Genomic DNA, 17,833 nt, shown 5'->3' on the forward strand with positions numbered 1-17,833 from the left:
GGTGGGTGATGTATCTGTCCTTTGGGCCTTTCCGTGGGACATGATCATCTGTTGGGTATTCTGGAGTCACATGATATACATGCGTGTCCATGTCTCTGAGAATTTTAATCCCTTCTTCTGCCATCTGCCACAGTAATTTGGACATTTCAACCCCAATATATATACATTATATATATTTATACACACACACACACACACACATACAGATATAAAATCCCAATGCATAAAATTATATACACAAGTCCAAGTTTTTCCCAATTAGACCCTGATTTGGGCATAGTAGAGCTGCTTCAGTTGAGCCCTTGATATAGCCTTTGTCACCTCAACTAGGTTCTCCAGAGCAAAAATTGCCTATTAGGGGAGTCCTGCATTGGGTGGAAAGCGCTGAGGCGATTGTCCCACCACCTCGCCCAGTCACGGATGGGGCTGCCCTTGGCACCAACAGTGAGACTGAGCCTGAAGGAGCTCACAGCCGGAGGCTCGTGGCCGTCCACACTTCTCACTGCGTCATTTCAAACTAGCTCAGATCTGACTATTTCTTTCACAGAAGGTGTAAGAAACTTAAGAAAACAAAAACAAAAACAAAATCAGCATATAAGGCTTATTCTACTCATTTTTAGGAATATTTTTTGGTTTTGTGTTTCGTTTGAACTGCCTTTCCTCCTGCCTAAAAAGCAGCATCCATCTATGCCATCTTTGTAAAACACAAATTGTCTTGGGTTACTAGCTCCAAGCCACACCCACACCACCTTTGGTCTAAATCTTGTCAAATCTTGGCTCACTTCACCCCTTCAAACAGAATAAACCCTCCTGCCAAACATGGCATAAAAAGAGATTTTTGTCATTTTTCCCTCTGTGACCACTGAGTGTACACCTGGAATACATGCTCACTAACTGGCTTCCCAGCCCAACCAGCGATAACCCAGCTCAGTCTGTCCTCAAGCACCTGGCACTTGCACCCAGATTCTCAGTCATTCTGATCCATTTATGCCACCATCTTGTGTATCTGGTTAGCCCAGGTGGCATTTATCCCAGGAGCAGTCCTGCCCCAAGAAGGATGAAACATTTAATATGGGTCAAAAGGCTGAGATACAAATATCCACGAGTGCATGAAGGAAGACCAAAGCAATTACTATGACACTAGCAGTTTTTAAAATAGAACCAACTATTTTGCTTCACTACATTTAGGTTGACTACGGGACTGAAACCTTAATAAAGGCTGGGCAAGGAGAATGCTCTTTGAGGTGAGTCTTGGATTTGAGTTTAATTTTATTTTGAACAGGCACCCAAAAAATCAGATTTTCTGTTACATGAATATGTGACTTGGGGAGGAAAATAGTCATTTGACATCTGAAAGTAAATACATGTGGAGAATTCGTAAAACCTACTGAATTACCACGGGGTTATGGGAGAAATATTGAATAATTTAGACTGAAAGACTAGTTTCCCAAACCTCTTGTCCATTTTAGGACAATTTGTTCGAAACTGGAATTATGTCTTTTGATACAGTTGGCATTTAAATGTCTGGTCAGAGAGAACTTTGAAGCAATTTTTAAATTCCCATTGATTTACAGAGAGTTTTCTCCTGCTACCTTCAAATGATTTCCTTTTTTTAACAAGTCTCACTTTAAATATTTTGGATAGTAAACTTAGTTTCTGCCTTAGCCAATGTTTCTCATTCTGCATTGAACCGGATACCTTTTTACCTTGTTCACGAAGCCTTTTAAATACTTACTGCAAATTTTCATCAGGAGGGGTCTATCTGTCCCCACTCCCTCCAAGGACCCTCGCTGGGTATCTGTGGAGGTTTCCAGAGCCCTTGGTTTTTCCCTTGTGAAAGATCCTGCCTTGCGTTGGTTACCTGTCCCCTGGCCTAACCCGCTGCCCTGCGGTGTATCGAGGGAAAAGGGCAGGAATAAAACCTAGAAAAGTTTGAGACAGTTTCTTTCAATACTTCATGCATACCTGTGAAAAAACAGGGTAGAGCCTATTTGTGGCAGCTGTTCAAAAGCAGAGAAACAAAAAAAGACTTTGGTAGAAAACCAACTTTAAATATTGGAGGCAGCAGCTTTGTTTGGCGTTTGAATCCCATGCTGGTGGATGCTAATTCCGTAACATTATACAGTTGCCTTTTTTTGGGTACAAAGGTAGAAGGGGGGTTTTCTTCTGTGTTTTTTCAGTGCAAAGTGATTCCGATCAGAAAGGACCGAGGTTTCAGCTCCAAGTAACTGACATTTCCATCTGAATCTACTCTCTTTTTTTTTTTTTTTTTAAGGGGGGAGAAAAAGGTCTAGTTTTTCAGGAAAAGAACCTCCTCTACGCAATCCTGAAACTGATCTTTAGATTTACTTTTCCTTAATCAATAGAAGAAAACCTTGATTGCAACTCAGCACTTACGTGACTCTAGCGCAGGACTAACTGAATTTTTGGTTTTGAGAGTGTAGGGGATTCAGACATCATTTCAGGAATCAGAAATAATTGGCAGCCAGTGGGGGAGAACTGACATGAATTCTTGTTTTACCTAATTTTTCCTGGTTTACCAAGATTTGGCTTAATATTTCCGACTCCATTCCTCCAGTGTCTGCAGAACAGGTTAGTGACATTTTTCATAAATCCAAATATTTAAATGAATCCTCCTTCCTGCTCTCTGAACTGTTTCCCTAAGGACTCCAGCCTTAAACCCGCCTGACATCTCCTTCTGCTAAAAGCTGTGTGTGATCTCCGCTAAAGGCTTCCTCCCATTTTCAGCAAAACTGACTAATATTTATTATGTTCTTAAGATTTCAATGTGTGTGCTTGACAACTGAATATTTACAGTAAAACTCACAGAGGAGATTCACTGATTTTCCATGGAAGTCTGGCTGAAGAATTGTGATAGCTTCCAATAATTAGAGGAGGGTTTTTAGTTTTAAGAATGCTATCGGAAGCAAACTTCAGTGTCTACCCCATGCACTTGGTGCTGACGCAGGAGTATGTATAATTTTGGAGCTTGCCTCTCAGCTCTACAGAGCGGCACAGATCGTCCAAGGGGTAAAGCCACCGGTCCAATGGATTGTAACTAAAATGAAAACAAGTTCACTTTTGTGATGTTCCTTCTCTAATTAATTTGCTGCGACTAATTACTTGCTTGTGTGCCGGATTCTATTTTTATTGTAATTCCAAGGAGCCACCCCTGGCATGTTTCTTTTGTTATTACATGTCTATTATTCATTTCACATATGGAGAGTCAGTGGACAGTCTTCTGCAGCCTGTGACTCTGGTCTGTACTTCAGAGTGATGGACTGGCTCTATAGTTTACAGAAGGTGATGGCAAACTCTAAATCCTCCTACCTGTAGGACCACATTGTGTTTTAACTGACTTTTATGGGATCCTGATTGAAAGCTGTTGTGAAAGTTAGGAGAGCCTGGTCTCACAGAGGATGGATGTCTGTTCTAGAGACACAACAGGCATGTTTAGAGTGGGGTCCTGTTTTTCAGGGCTTTAGTAGCTGGAGAGTAGATGCCTTTCCTTGACTCATTGCCGTGCTCATTGATTCTTTATAATTTCCTGACAATTTGAATGATCTCATTACACTTCCAAACTGCTTCTCATGGGGGAATCTAATTTGTTCATGAGGTGTTGAACATAGGAGGGCCCGCCAGCATCTAGGGCATTTCATCCTGACTCAGAACTGTTGATGTTGTTATGTGAATGTTCTATGATGGTTGTGATGTGTCTTGGGACTTGCCACCAAACACACCTGGTGTTCTATTTACTCTGGCAAGCTGGGGATTTTTTTTTTCTTTTTCTTTTTAAAATTCCAGGATGAATTATTCATCATTACTTAGAATTTGGGTCTCTTTCATCTTCGCACTTGTACGGCACCAAGGTGAGTACTACAAAATTCCATAAAGCTCGTGATTAGCATGCTCTTGAATTTATAAAGAGACGCTTTTGTTGGAACTGTAATTATCAGGGCAGGTGTACATGTGTCTACAGTTACAACAAGAAAAATGTAAATTAAATTCTGCCGTCAAGGGCAAAATACATTAACTCTGAATGATGTTCATTTACATTCCTACTTTTTCTTATTTCACTTCGAACACAATTTGTATATACCAAGTTGCCCCATGTCAATGGAATAAGTCTTTAAGATAATGCAAATTATTTTCATTAAAAGTACGCAGGGTAGGTGTGTGTGCATCCCATGCCTGATGATTGATTCCAATGAAGGCATTTAACTGGTGGCACAGACTTTAAAAAATACACTTGTTTAAGCCAAAATGAGGGAGTTCCAATGGCATTAATGTCAGCGACTTGAGTATCAGTGGCCATTTGCAATGGCCAAAAATCTAAAACTGCACGTGAAATAAGAAAATTTTTCCCCTCCGTGATTCCTCCTTTTTCTCTATATAGTATTGCCCCGGGTAGGTAGGAGATCACATGCATTTCTTTCTACAGTTTTTGAATTTTAGGCAAGAAAGATGGGAAAGTCTGTATATCGATTTGAAACTTTTACGGCTAAAATTCTAGAGCATCTTCTTTGTTTTGTTTGTTTAGTTCGGCGGACACATGATTACAAGTCTGAGTGAACAGATCTATAAGACATTTGGAACCCTAACATTTTTCTAGGATTGGATAAATTTAAGCAGTTGTAGCAGGCAGGCTATAGTGTGAAACCCCACAATAATGAGTCCAACTGCCTCTAACTTCGTGCTCCTGCTCTAAGAAAGTATGTCTTATTTGGAGAAAAAAAAGAAAAAAAAAAAACATTCTGGGAACATAAAGTTTATTGTAAAATTCCTGGCCTAAAATCAGCATGAGTAAGGAGATTCTATCTTTTATTAACTCTGATTCTATTGATAGGCTATGCTGTTAACAAGCTATATTTTTATAATAGTAATGACTTCTAAGGTAGGAATTACTGTAGTTTAAACCTACTCCCTTTCATTAGTCATATTTTTTTTATTCAACAACTATTTGATAAGTACTTACAATATTAGACATCTTGATTGTTTGTATTCTTCTTAAAATTGAAAAATGTTGATTGTCCATCCTTTCCTGTTCAAACTCATGAGCTAGTTAGGATCATTCCTGAAGGGATGAATCTTACATGTCTTATTGGAGAAAAAAAAGAAAAAAAAAAAACATTCTGGGAACATAAAGTTTATTGTAAAATTCCTGGCCTAAAATCAGCATGAGTAAGGAGATTCTATCTTTTATTAACTCTGATTCTATTGATAGGCTATGCTGTTAACAAGCTATATTTTTATAATAGTAATGACTTCTAAGGTAGGAATTACTGTAGTTTAAACCTACTCCCTTTCATTAGTCATATTTTTTTTATTCAACAACTATTTGATAAGTACTTACAATATTAGACATCTTGATTGTTTGTATTCTTCTTAAAATTGAAAAATGTTGATTGTCCATCCTTTCCTGTTCAAACTCATGAGCTAGTTAGGATCATTCCTGAAGGGATGAATCTTACAAATTTGTGTCACCTTTGGAGCAGAGAGAGAAGTTAGGGACAATCTCTCTGATCATAGTTTTCTGTCTCCTCAGGAGGGGCATGGATTTCTCCTGTCCTAGGCAGATTGGCCAACACTGCCCCGAATACCAATTAATCTTCCCATTCAAATGATTACAATTCAGCGTGAATTTGAGACCTTGTTCACACTTGGACATCACTTCTAAAAAGTTTCCCATGAAGGATAAATCCATGACACGATTTGATTTATTATTATTAATTTGAGAATGTTCATTACCCTTCAAATTTAATAAGTACCTGTGTATAATTCTATGATAGGGATTATAAAGAGATTTTTTTTTAATTGCTTCCTTCTGGGAATTTGGGATTTGTTACTTCTATGTAATTATGACTGTTAGAGAAACCTTTTTTGTTTACTGATGGTGACATTAAATAAAGCACGTGGGCTGAGTGCCCCTGTGATAAAACTAACTACAGCACCTCCCAAAGATTTCCTTTAGTTGGCTTCACAGAGACTTCTGAAGGTTGGGGAACGATGCTTATACACTAATGACCAGGCTCGTCTTCCCCATTTCCCTCTTGATGTTAGTTAGCCCTTGGAAACAGAGTAGCTCTTCCCCCAGGCAGACCTCCCCTCATTCCCTGCTCCACGAGGAGAGAAGCCGGCACTCGGCCAGGCACTACTGAGCTGCTTTCTGGTCACTCGGCCACTCTCTTACATGAGCTGCTCTCTGCTCACTTAAAGGCTCCCAAAAGAGCAGGGTAGCCCTTGGTGGTTTCTCGCCAGCCTATCGGCTCCATCAGCACAGAGCAGGGATTTTCCCAAGGAGGGGCCCCCGACCTGGGGATGGGGCATCAACATCTGCAAGCAGGTGCCTCACGAACTGTCAGCAGAAGCCCCAAATGGATTTGCCACACATGATTTAAGAAAATGGAAGAATAGATGATGTTCTATTGCTCTATTTTCATCCAAGAAAAGAAAGGACAGAGGCAAAGAAACATTACACCCCAGATATAGATTATTTCATAAATGCCATTGGACCTGATCATCAGTAATGTAGACCCTGGGGAAATTGTCTAATTTCTCTCTCTGAGCTGGGCCACCCCTTGCAAGAGTTTGGATGAGAAACTTCTGAGAAACAAGCCAGCTTGCCAAGAGAGGTGGTGACACGGTTACAGGAGGGGAGCTGTGTGTGTCTGTGTGATGACTCTCACCTTTGACCAGGATGATGAGTAAGCGCCCCAAGCCTCCTCCCAAAGACTGCTCAAAGGCCCAACCTCCTTTGCCCCAGAGGATCCCATGTCTGTCTTTGTAAACAGGAGCTGGGCAGAGAGACTTCTCATGGGGCGGGTGCTCAATCAAGGTCATTCACTGGCCAGTTACTACAAACCCTCTCTTCCCACTCTTGTCCCAGATCCAACTATTGTTTATTTCCTCTGTGATCTGGTATCTCCTCCTATTGTGCATCTGGAGGAAGGGGACTCCTTTCAGGAAAAGACTTGATAGTAGAATTCTTGAGCTAGAAGGGAGTCTCATAGCCACTGGCCATGTTCTCTGTACGTTGCCCTCTGATCAAGGATTCAGCGGGCTAAGCCACACCAGACGTAGAGGCACCTCTCAGTGCTCTGAGAGCCCCAGGCAGGGCTGATTTCACCACCTTCCAGCCAGTGTTAACCACTGCTGTCTCCTAAATGTATGGAAACATAGAAATGAAGCGGGAAGTGATTTCTCTTAAGGAGAAATGCCATCACTTCCACGCTCCCCTTTCCAAGAGGCAGAAGATAACGCACCGTGTCCAGCCGAGGTTGAGGATAAATGAAAAGGCTGTCTGACTTACACGTCGTCTGTAAGACTTACTGAAAGAAGCTGGCTTTAGTGGGTGGGAGGAAAGCAGCTTGCCGAACCGAAGGGGGATCGGCCATCCACCTAACCGCCCTGTCTCTTGACAGTTCAGCCCAGGGAGCTCATGTATCCATTTTGGCAGAATGACACCAAAACCCCTAAAGTAGACGACGGAAGCTCATCTGAGATTAAGCTGGCCATCCCCATCTACTTCTTTGGCGTTCCTTACCGCACCATCTATGTAAGTGACAAGCAGCCCAGCTGTTGCTCTAGGGCTCTCCCACCTTGCTGGTCATTAAGAAAAAGTATTTTAAATACCTTCTTCCAGGGCTCTGGGAATGGAGGATTTGTTGGCAGCCCAGATGACGAGTTCTGAGATTTCATGAGCTGCTAGGTTTTATGATTAAGAAAGTCAAAGGTATATTTCGTGGCTAATGGTCACAGCGGAGGAGTATACAGAGCAATGGATTGCTTTTGTGGGTGATGAAACACCCAAGCGAAGCAGAGGCCCCAATGCCAGGAACATTATTTCTGCCACTAGACAATATAAAAAGATACAATGAACCACAATAGGAGCAATAGCAATTTTCTTTCCCTTCTGGGGGTGTGAAGACTTTAGGCATCTGCTCTTCTGAGGCTTCCTACCAATATGGAGCAGAGTCAAAGCAGAGTAGAGGGGTACTCAACTATTATATAAAGGTTGTTTGCAGAATTGGCCAACCTCACTGGGTCTGAGATACGCCATAGGGTCTCATTGTCAAAGCTGCATGAAGAAATGGTATCATTTGCTGTCAGAGCTCTCCTGGGCACCTGTGTTCTCAGGTTATTTTTAATTTTTTGATCATTGGAATTGCTGCTAGTGAGACTATAGCACATTGACAAGAAGATTCAGAGCAACTGAACCTGCCTTGATTTTCGGCCTTAAAAGAATTGAGTGAAGCAAATGTAGATTATATTACATCCTATTCTAGTCTGCACTCTGCCCGGAAGAAGAAATAAAACTCCAGGCACCTCCATCTCTGGCCTCCTCTGCATCTGGGACCTCTGTCTTCCCCAACTTTTGATTGATAGCTCAAGGCTGACTCCCACTAGAAAAGAGTTCCCTCTTCCATTATGTAACCTGTGCTCCTTGAACTTGCAGCATCAGCATCACCTAGGCACTTGCTAGAAAAGTCACTTCTCAGGACCCACCCCAGACCTACTGAATCTGGCAGGGGGCCCAGCTATCTGTTTGAACAAGCCCTCCAGGGAATTCTGATGCCCACAAAAGTTTGAGAACCACTGCTCTTAACTATAGAATGTAATCAAAACAAATCTGAGTCATCACTAACTTCCTCTGCTAGTCTGTGTGTTTTAATTACACCACTGTTCCCTAGAAAACACATTGCTCCGGCATCCTGAAATGCCTTTTATGCTCTACTCACTGTAGAGCCTCCTTAGTCTATAACAGCTGATTGTAAGTTTCTGAATGTGTTGACCTGATTTTGGAGGTGAGAGGGCTGCACAGGACTTCCATTCTGGATGCCTTGGTCTCCTAGACCTCTAGAACACGTGTATTTAGTTAAGCTCCCCTTTCTCCTCCATTGTACTAAGTGACATGGAGTCTGAATAATTCTTGCCTTTGCAGAAGGAGGGTCCTTAGTTTGGGGGAGGCTTATTTGAGGGCCAATTTTTCCTTGGGTTTCCAGCACTTTAAGCCACGCAGTCTTGTTCAGGCTTCTGGGTTGTTCACTGATACTTGCAGACAGCAGACTCTCAATGTCCTTGTAGCTGGATCTCCAGCTTCCTTTCCAAACTGCACACCCTTGCTTCCAAAATAGGTTGACATACATACCCTTGGCCCAGGTACTGATAACTTATCTCTGGGATCTGAGTCACTGTTAATGTCCATAATATTACTAATTAAATATGAACCTAACAATAGAATGTTTCTCTATTGAGGAATTGCAAGTATTCCCATCACAGACACTCCTGCTGTTACCATCACAGACACTCCTGCTGTTGAAACCATGCAAGCCTTTGGGTTAAATCAGCTTCATGTACCAACATATTGAGCTGCAGACACAGGCAGAGGCAAATTGTTTACAGATCCTGTTTATGAGTATATATATCGGCTTGTTATTTGCAGTAAGGTTTAGTAATTTAATAAGTTTACTAAGCCATTTACAAATCATGAAGAAATCACCATAAGATAGTCATTTACATATACAGTGTAAAGTTTTCATGTCTCCATTTTGTGCAGAGACCATACAAAGAAGCTAACAAACTACAAGAGCTGTAATGGAATTGGGCTCATCTGTAGATTGTAACCTTATCTTTTAGTACCAAGTGGTTCTGACATCAATAGAAATCCTTTAAATGTCTCATCCAGGGTGGGATATGGTTCATCTTGAGATCTGAGTTTGGTGATGGAGTATTTGATTTACCTTTCACTGACACTCCTCTTTCGTCATGTAATAGGAATCAAGGTCTAATATAGAGTTCCTCCGTTTTTTAATTTAACTTTCTGCTTCCATGTTTTTTGGTTTTTTCCTGTCTAGTTTGCATCTGTAACTCTGGATCTTCTTATTTGCCTACATAAGCCACTGCTAGCCCAACACACACACACACACACACACACACACACACACAATCCAGTAGCATTTGATAAGTATAAATAAAGACAGGATAGAGAACATGAAAATGAGGCTGATTATTAATAAGAAATGCAGCTGGCTACAAATTGAAAGTGAAAGGAAACCAATGAGTTTGTCTGGAAGCAAATGAACCTCCTAGCTGAGCAATGGAAGCTGCTGTTTGGGGGTTCTGATTCAGTAGTTTAAAAGTCGTTTCCATTCATATGATTAGGCGAGCATCTGTCTTGGTTTATGACTCTGAAATTGTCACGGTCTCAGATCCACTGTGCAAAACCTCTTTTATTTTTGTAGGTCAATAACAATGGAGTTGTTTCATTCAACGTGCTAGTGAGCCAGTTCACGCCCGAATCTTTTCCCCTGACGGATGGGAGGGCCTTCATTGCTCCATTTTGGGCAGATGTGCACAATGGGATTCGAGGAGAGATCTATTACAGAGAGACCATGGACCCTGTCATCTTGAAAAGAGCCACCAAGGACATCAGGAAGTATTTCAAAGACATGGCAACCTTCTCTGCCACTTGGGTTTTCATCGTGACCTGGGAGGAAGTAACGTTCTATGGAGGAAGCAGCACCACACCTGTAATCATTCAAATTTTCCCTTTTCCACTTCGTATTCTGACATCTAATTCTTGTCCGTCTTCACTACTGTGAAGGAGTCTCATTGTTAGAGCTGAAGAATGTCAGTTTCCTTGAGTTAAACTGAGGAGTCTTGCCACCCACTTTCCAGGAAACAGAGGGAGCTATCACACCTAACCAGTCCAGTCAGCTGTAATATTTCAGAAGATGTGTCATCTCTATCACGAACCATTACAAATGTCTAAAAAGAAGCCCTCCACAAGTTCCTTGCAGTAGGTAGCGTTCCTATTTTGCAGGAGAGTGATTGAGACACTGAGACCCCATATGATTAGGGACCCACCAGGAACCCAAAGGTCCCTTTTCCTTACCAGAGGCCCAAATGCCTCTCTCCATCAGCTAATTTCCTTTTTTTCTTTTTTCACAAAACCTGATAGGAAAAGGAAACTAGGGTGCCAGTTTGGAGCCAAATGATCTGGCTCATTTTATTATGTTATGACCTTTTTAAAAATTGTGACCAGGGCTAGAATTATTCATATTTGATGATAATTGGATTGGGCAGTTAAAGTGTTTCATGAATAAAGTGTCAGTATCTGCTCAGAAATCCTAAATGGGCAATCAAATAAAAGTCATATAAGCAAGATTATCACTGGCATTATTATAGAGATAATCAACTTTCTACATAAAGGGACAGAACATAGTTTTCAGGAAAGCCTGCAGTTTGTTTGGATGACTTTGGCAATGGAGTTTTTTGAAGCAGCAGATGCGTCTTCAATGTATAATTTCCAGTAAGCAGCAAAGACACTCAGAAATCTTCCCTCCGCTTTCTTAGGATTATTTCCAATTCCATCTGTTTTCCGATTTCCCTGGCAATGAGTCAGTTGTTTCAGGGTGAAACAGAAACTACTGAGTTAGAGGCAGAGTTGGAAAAGTGCTGGGCTTGCATTTCGTAGCTGCCCTGCTGTGAGCACCCTGCCTCTTTGCACCTTCTGACCAGAGCATCGCAATGCACTTTATCGCTAAGAGGTTCTGGAGAACAGAAAGATACAAGTTTAAACAGTGGATGCACTGGCTAGAAATAACCTCTAAAGAAGCAAAAATTTCCCTCTGTCATGTTATGGATTGCTAACGACTCCCTGGGTGATGTTTTATGTCCTTGAGCCTCATACCTTACAGCTTTAGGATGCAGGATGCCAGCGATCGATAAATTTTAGTATCAGAGGGAGAAAAAAAAAAAAAGAGAAGAAATGCCCATCAAATGCTGACCACCAGTTTTTCAAAAAAAACTTCCATTGGCAGTAAAAATGGCAAGATAATTTGGATACTTTCTGGTTTGTACTTGGGCGTAAATTTATGGACTAGGTGAGGACTCTTTCAATGAGGATGAATGAGGTAACATCTAAGTGCTTTGAGCTCCTTGGAGAAAAAGATGATAAAAATCCTCCAGAGCTGCAGGAGTGTCCATCCAGCCCTGTCTTCGAAATCGGCCCCCTCTTCCATCTCCCATTATCCTAGGCCCCCGCTTCTTTAGAGGAACACGTATCAACAGGCCAACTAAACACTGGGCATGAGAGCTCTTTTAGAAGCAGAAGCCCAGTAGAAAGTCAAGAGGATGTGTTTACTTTAAGGAAGGAAAACTAATATTTATTGAGGCTGACTGTGAACCCAGGGCTGTGATAGGCTATCTCTGCAAATCATTTAGCCCTCACAAGAATGTTCCCAAGGAAGCTCGCCGTCCACTTTAAAGGTGAGGGGACAGGCCCAGAGAAGTTAAGTAACTTGCCCAAGTGTCAAGAAAAGGGATTTGAACCTCATATGCGGCAGAGCAGGGTGCAAACCCAGTCTCCTAACTCTGAATCCTAAACTCTTTCCTCAGCTGCCCCCTCCAGGTAGCGTTAGAAGTCCTCTGAAGTATAAAAGGGCTTTTCAAGAATTAAAAACATGGTTTTACAAGAACAGATCCAGAGGAGTCTTACAACCCATGTTGAAGAGTTACCTGTCGGGGGGTGTGAGAGTGAGGGAGAAGGTGCATGAGGGCGAGCCAGCTTCTGCAGTGTTCGTAGGATGGATGGCTGGTTTTAAGGTGACTTCTGGGATCAGACATGGGTTGCTTTCAAGACCTGCTTGGACCAGAGATATTCCCAACTTTATTTCAGGAGAAGGAATTCACATCCGGAAGGAGCATCCTGGTCTGAAGGAGGGTTTAGCTTTGGTCCTTGTGTGACGTTGACTTTATGCCTTTCTCTTGAATCTGACCCCACAGCGGCCATATAGGTGACTGCTCGGTCCTCTCTGTGTCCCACTCTGCCCTTTTGTTGAACGGGGCCAGAGAATGGAGGCATAAACCTGGGCGGCTCTATCATAAACGCCATCAGCTGTGGCAAGCACGGAGCTTGAGGAGAAAGTTCTCGTGTACAAAAAGGGCTTTTCTTTACTTGCGCCTTTTCTCCCTCCCTGGGACTGTCTAGGATGGGAGATTTGGGGCTTCCAAGATCCTCTACCCCAGTTTGATTACACAGGATAAGGATGTGGGTCTTTCTCTGCATCTGACAGAATGTTAACCAGGACGGTATCGGGCAGCTGGGAAAATGCTAGGTTTGAATGGAAAAGGTCGAAGCAGCCTCTCCTTTTAACTCTATTTTTTACTTGAATTTCCTGAAAACATGCATCAGGGTGTAGGGATTAGCAAAGGGAAATAGTAAAGGACAGAGTTTGCTACAGCTTGTTTCTGGAAACTGTTTGCAAGACTGATTTGAATGTATATAACATCTCTGTCCTAAAAAGTTGAAAATTAAGGCCGTGTGTAATGACAGTGCACGAAGAGATCAGACTGGGAGCTCTGGCTCCAATTCTGTTTTCTGTTGCTGGGTCATTGTGGAATTTCCAGCAATTCATTTCCCTTGAGCCCTCCGTTTTCTTAGCTCCTATGATGGGAATGGGCCAAAAAATTGCCTGTCTTAGCATTGGTTGAGATACAGATGGGGGTGGGGAATTTTGCAGATATAAAGTGATGCATAAATGCTCCATTAGAGAAGCAATTTCTCCCCACCAAGTGCTTTTTAAAAATCAATTTCCAGGGGCTTCCCTGGTGGTGCAGTGGTTGAGAGTCCGCCTGCCGATGCAGGGGATGCGGGTTCGGGCCCCGGTCCAGGAAGATCCCACATGCCGCGGAGAGCGGCTGGGCCCGTGAGCCATGGCTGCTGAGCCTGCGCGTCCGGAGCCTGTGCTCCGCAACGGATCGCTTTCCAACCTGCATTTAAAGAGGGGGAGACATCTCACCAAGATAGCGGTGTGTTCCAGGAAGCGAGAGAGCAGGGCCCATGCCACCACTGGAGTCACACCGACTGGCATTTGCGTGCTCTGCCCTCTCCCTCCCCACCCCCGCTCTGGAAACAGGTGCTCACAGCCCTCTCCCTGGCTTGACTAGTTCCTATAGTTTATTCTCATGCTGCCATCTATAGGTGCCCACGTATTATCACATGCTGAGTCGGGCCGCTGACTTTCCTGTCTGGTGCCAGTCAGAGATGTAAGAGGGACGCTGAGTCAGCCTCTAGGTTATTCTCAGGCAATTTCTCTTCTGGATGCACAGCCCCACGTGTCTTGCTTTTCCCCCTGGAGGTGAGAACATATTTGGATAGAAGGCAGAGCACAGAGGCTGGGGTCTGAGCAGCTCTGAGCTGCTTGAGTGGGGAGGGGGCAGGGTAAAGGGATCTGCTACTGGGGAGAGGAGCTCCTGGGGATGTGAGTCCTGAGCCCACCCACCCATTCGCATCCTGCAGGTGAACACCTTCCAGGCCGTCCTGGTGTCTGACGGCTCCTATACATTCACGCTCTTCAATTATTACGAAATCAACTGGACCACTGGGACGGCGAGCGGCGGTGATCCCCTGACGGGTCTTGGGGGAGTGATGGCACAGGTAGGTGGTTCTCTGGCTCATCCTCCCATGTGTTTCTGAAGCACTGCACTCTCTTCTTATGCTCTTAGCATCTGGGGGGAATCCTGCTTTGAACTGGAGAAGCGTGTCTGATCCTGCAGGTGGACTGAGGGACTAGTCTCGCCCATCTTTGATACCTGGATCCAGGTGTGGCATGAACTAGGGGGCCATTATCACCTGAAATGGTGGCCCCAGAGACTCCAGGAAAAGGTGTCTCTTGATTTCAGGTGTGCTGAAAACAAGATGGTGGGCAAGTAAACCAAGGTCGGGGCGGGGGTTAGGGGATGACGTGTGTGCTCAAAAGTCTGCTCTTCCTTTTGTGCTCTAGGCAGGATTTAATGGTGGAAACATCACCAATTACTTCAGCCTTCCGGGGTCAAGAACCCCTGATATTGTGAATATCCAAGAGACCACAAACGTCAATGTTCCAGGTCGCTGGGCATTTAAAGTTGATGGGAAGGAAATTGACCCAGCCAATGGCTGCACCTCCAGAGGTAAAGGCATTTCCTCTTCTCTGAGGCAAAGCAGGGTTTGTTTCGTTTAGATGGACAGGCAGGCTTTTAAGCCATGGTAGGGGGGACTGGTGGCTGATGCTTTACCCTTTGAAGTCTCTCCTCTGGGTAATGGAGATCAAGGTAATTTTTGCATGCACGTTCATCACTCCAGGAGCTGAAACCCTGCGCTGGCCATACCGCAGTTTCTGAAGCCTTTGCCTGGGGTATGAACACAGCTCCCCATTGGGAACTACTGCAAAGTGGACGAGGCTCTGAACGATTCCGCAGCCAGAGGGACGGAAGAGAGCCCTCCTGTTTAACATTATTTTTGTTGTCGTTGTTGTTGCCATTTCCCCCTTTAAATGTTCCTTCTCATCTTTACTCCTGCTCTACCATCTGCACTTTGTAGATCCATGGGAGTGGGTGAGCTTGGAGCATCACCAAGTCTGTACAAGAGAAAATCAGTACTTCCTAGTATGATTAGAAAGAAAGGAAAAAACGTGTCATAGTCTTTAGGGTAGCTTCTCCTAAAATCCTCCAAGCAGCAGCAAAACATGCAGGAATTTCGGGAGAATCAAAGCCGGCTTTAGGTCTGTGTGAACAAGCTGTAGGTGAACCTCCGTGGGTTTCCTTTACACTGGCATCCAAAGTTTGGAGCCTCCTCTGAAATGTCAAAACCCCTTCGGATGTACAAAACAGCCCAGGACTCTGACAGGGACACCATGGTTTATAGATTCCTGCTTCTTATATGTCTAAAAGTATTCAGAAAACAGGATTTCTGGGCATATTTCTGCCTCTAGGAGTGGAGGCTATAGCAACTAGAATTAGTCAATCATCTATCCGTCTGTCTGTGCATTTATCTACCCATCCACTCACCCACTCACCTACCCACCCATCTACCCATCTACCCATCCATCCATTTAGCCTTCCAGCCACTGCATCTTTCCAGATGTGCTTAGCCACTGTCTTAGGTGCTGAAGATGGTGCTTGCTCTGGACCCCCATGACCCTACCATGGTAGAGAAGACAGCACAGAAACAGTGATGACACAATGTAAGACCTATTATGAGAGACCTGAGTGCAGGGTACTGTGTAAGCACAGAAGATGACCCTGGGGAAAATGCTTCCAGATTCCTAAGAAAGTTATGGGTTGGGATGAAAATTTCAGGAGGTCTCTTGCCCTCTTTCCATTGAGAGCATGGCCAGGTGACCTTTGAGTCTCGGCACCCCTGAGGGCTTTGATTTGTGTAATAATCAGAAGAGCCATATTCACCTGATCTGAAATGCCCACACCCTCTGCCCCCATCCCCTGCGCTGTGGTCACACTTATCAAACCTCTGCATTTGCTCTGAGGCAAGGTCATTTGTGAAGATGGCCTGCCTGGGCATCCTTGCCTCTGTGGACTCTGTGAAGTCCTCCATGTTCAGAAGAGCAAATTGTTTAGAACTAAGCCAGTATTAAACTGGACAGAAAAGAATCTAGCTCCAAAGGTCACCAGGATTTCAGAGATTGCACTCTCTTCCCTTACAGAGTGTAAACACATCTTCATCTAACGTCTGTGAAGATACCAAACCAATGCCCCGTTATCTCTCTCGCTTTTATGGCCTGGGCTAGGGACCTACCCAGCGCCTCTCGCCTTTGTCCAAGTGTCATGGAGCTGACTGGCTGAGGCCGTGCTACCTAAGTGCCGGGTGACAGCCTCTCCTTGAGTCCTGGGAATGAAATGCTGTGATAATGGAAAACACTGGCTCGCAGAGCTGTGGGGTTGGTCAGATGCCAGCTGTGTACAAAGTCCTCACTTTGACTTCATTCTTTCCCTCCTGAGTTATGGCTTTGGGTTTCATATACAGGACAAATTCAATCTCCTCATACAGGCTGCTGTGCATTTTAATGTGCCACTGGACATACATCAATCTAATGAGATGGGGATTTGGCCTGGGCAATAGCAGGGGAAGTGTTGCATAGAGCTGGTTTATTATATCATCATTTTGCAAACAAAATTATCTCGGAGAGTCTACCTTTTGGTCCAAGCCTCCTTTATTCAAAGACATTTCCCCCTCATTTATTGGAAGCCTGAGAAAGCAGAGACTGGAAATCATACCGGGTGGAGGCTGTTAGAATATATGCAGCCTGGGTGAGTGCCAAAAAGCATTGAGGTTGGAGGGGCCTGTTTTCAGGGCTGATGCATCTGACCTACTGGGACTGTGAATACATCTATTATCCCATTCAGGGGCCATATGAAACATAACTGCCCGTTGAGACGTAATTGTTCCTGTTGGACAGATATTGAAAGGACTGTCCAACTGCCATGGCTTCTGCCTGGGCTCACCTGGCAGCTTTGTGCTCTGCATTAGGTATTCAGTTTTATAAAAATTTGAGAAACCTTTTCAAACTACGGTTTCAAACTATAGTTACTCCTGGTGTATGATGTTGTTTACAATTCTTAATGTTGTATCTTTGATACTTTCCTTTTCAGACCGTCTCAATGTACAAATACTTCTGCCTCATTGACCTGTGCCAACTTTTTACAGCATCTCTGTTTCCCAGGAGGCAGGGATGAGAAAATAACCTTGTCCACATTCTATGGGTTAGAACGTTAAGACAGGTGGAAGTTCAGTCAGTAGTCTTGGCAGTTGATTGCAGATTTGTGACCATGGCCCAGTTCTCTTGACTCCGACCCCCAACCAAGGATTAGGTCCTAGCCCCCAGCCCAGAGATGCTCCCGTGTCAACTGAAGGTTGATATGAAGAACAGGTAGATTTCAAGGTTTTGGGTGGGGGAAGTCATTCATTTAGAGAAATGGTTTTAAAGACTGAATGCCTACCAAGGCAACGGAAGTATTTTAAACGTCAGCACATCCCTTAGGGCCCCCCCGCCCCCCG

General features: G+C 43.8%; 1 protein-coding gene across 1 annotated transcript in view; it reads left to right on the forward strand.

Moving 5' to 3' along the window:
- Positions 1-3,805: 3,805 nt before the first annotated feature.
- TECTA (tectorin alpha) overlaps positions 3,806-17,833 on the forward strand; it is a 71,053-nt gene continuing 57,025 nt past the window's right edge. The window contains exons 1-5 of the mRNA XM_007450613.1: positions 3,806-3,869; positions 7,422-7,555; positions 10,242-10,529; positions 14,303-14,440; positions 14,787-14,952. Coding sequence (XP_007450675.1) covers positions 3,806-3,869; positions 7,422-7,555; positions 10,242-10,529; positions 14,303-14,440; positions 14,787-14,952 — 790 coding nt within the window. The remainder of the gene's footprint in view (positions 3,870-7,421; positions 7,556-10,241; positions 10,530-14,302; positions 14,441-14,786; positions 14,953-17,833) is intronic.

The sequence above is a fragment of the Lipotes vexillifer genome, unplaced genomic scaffold (genome assembly GCF_000442215.2).
Source record: "Lipotes vexillifer unplaced genomic scaffold, Lipotes_vexillifer_v1.1 scaffold352, whole genome shotgun sequence".
In the NCBI taxonomy this organism is placed as follows: Eukaryota; Metazoa; Chordata; class Mammalia; order Artiodactyla; family Lipotidae; genus Lipotes; species Lipotes vexillifer.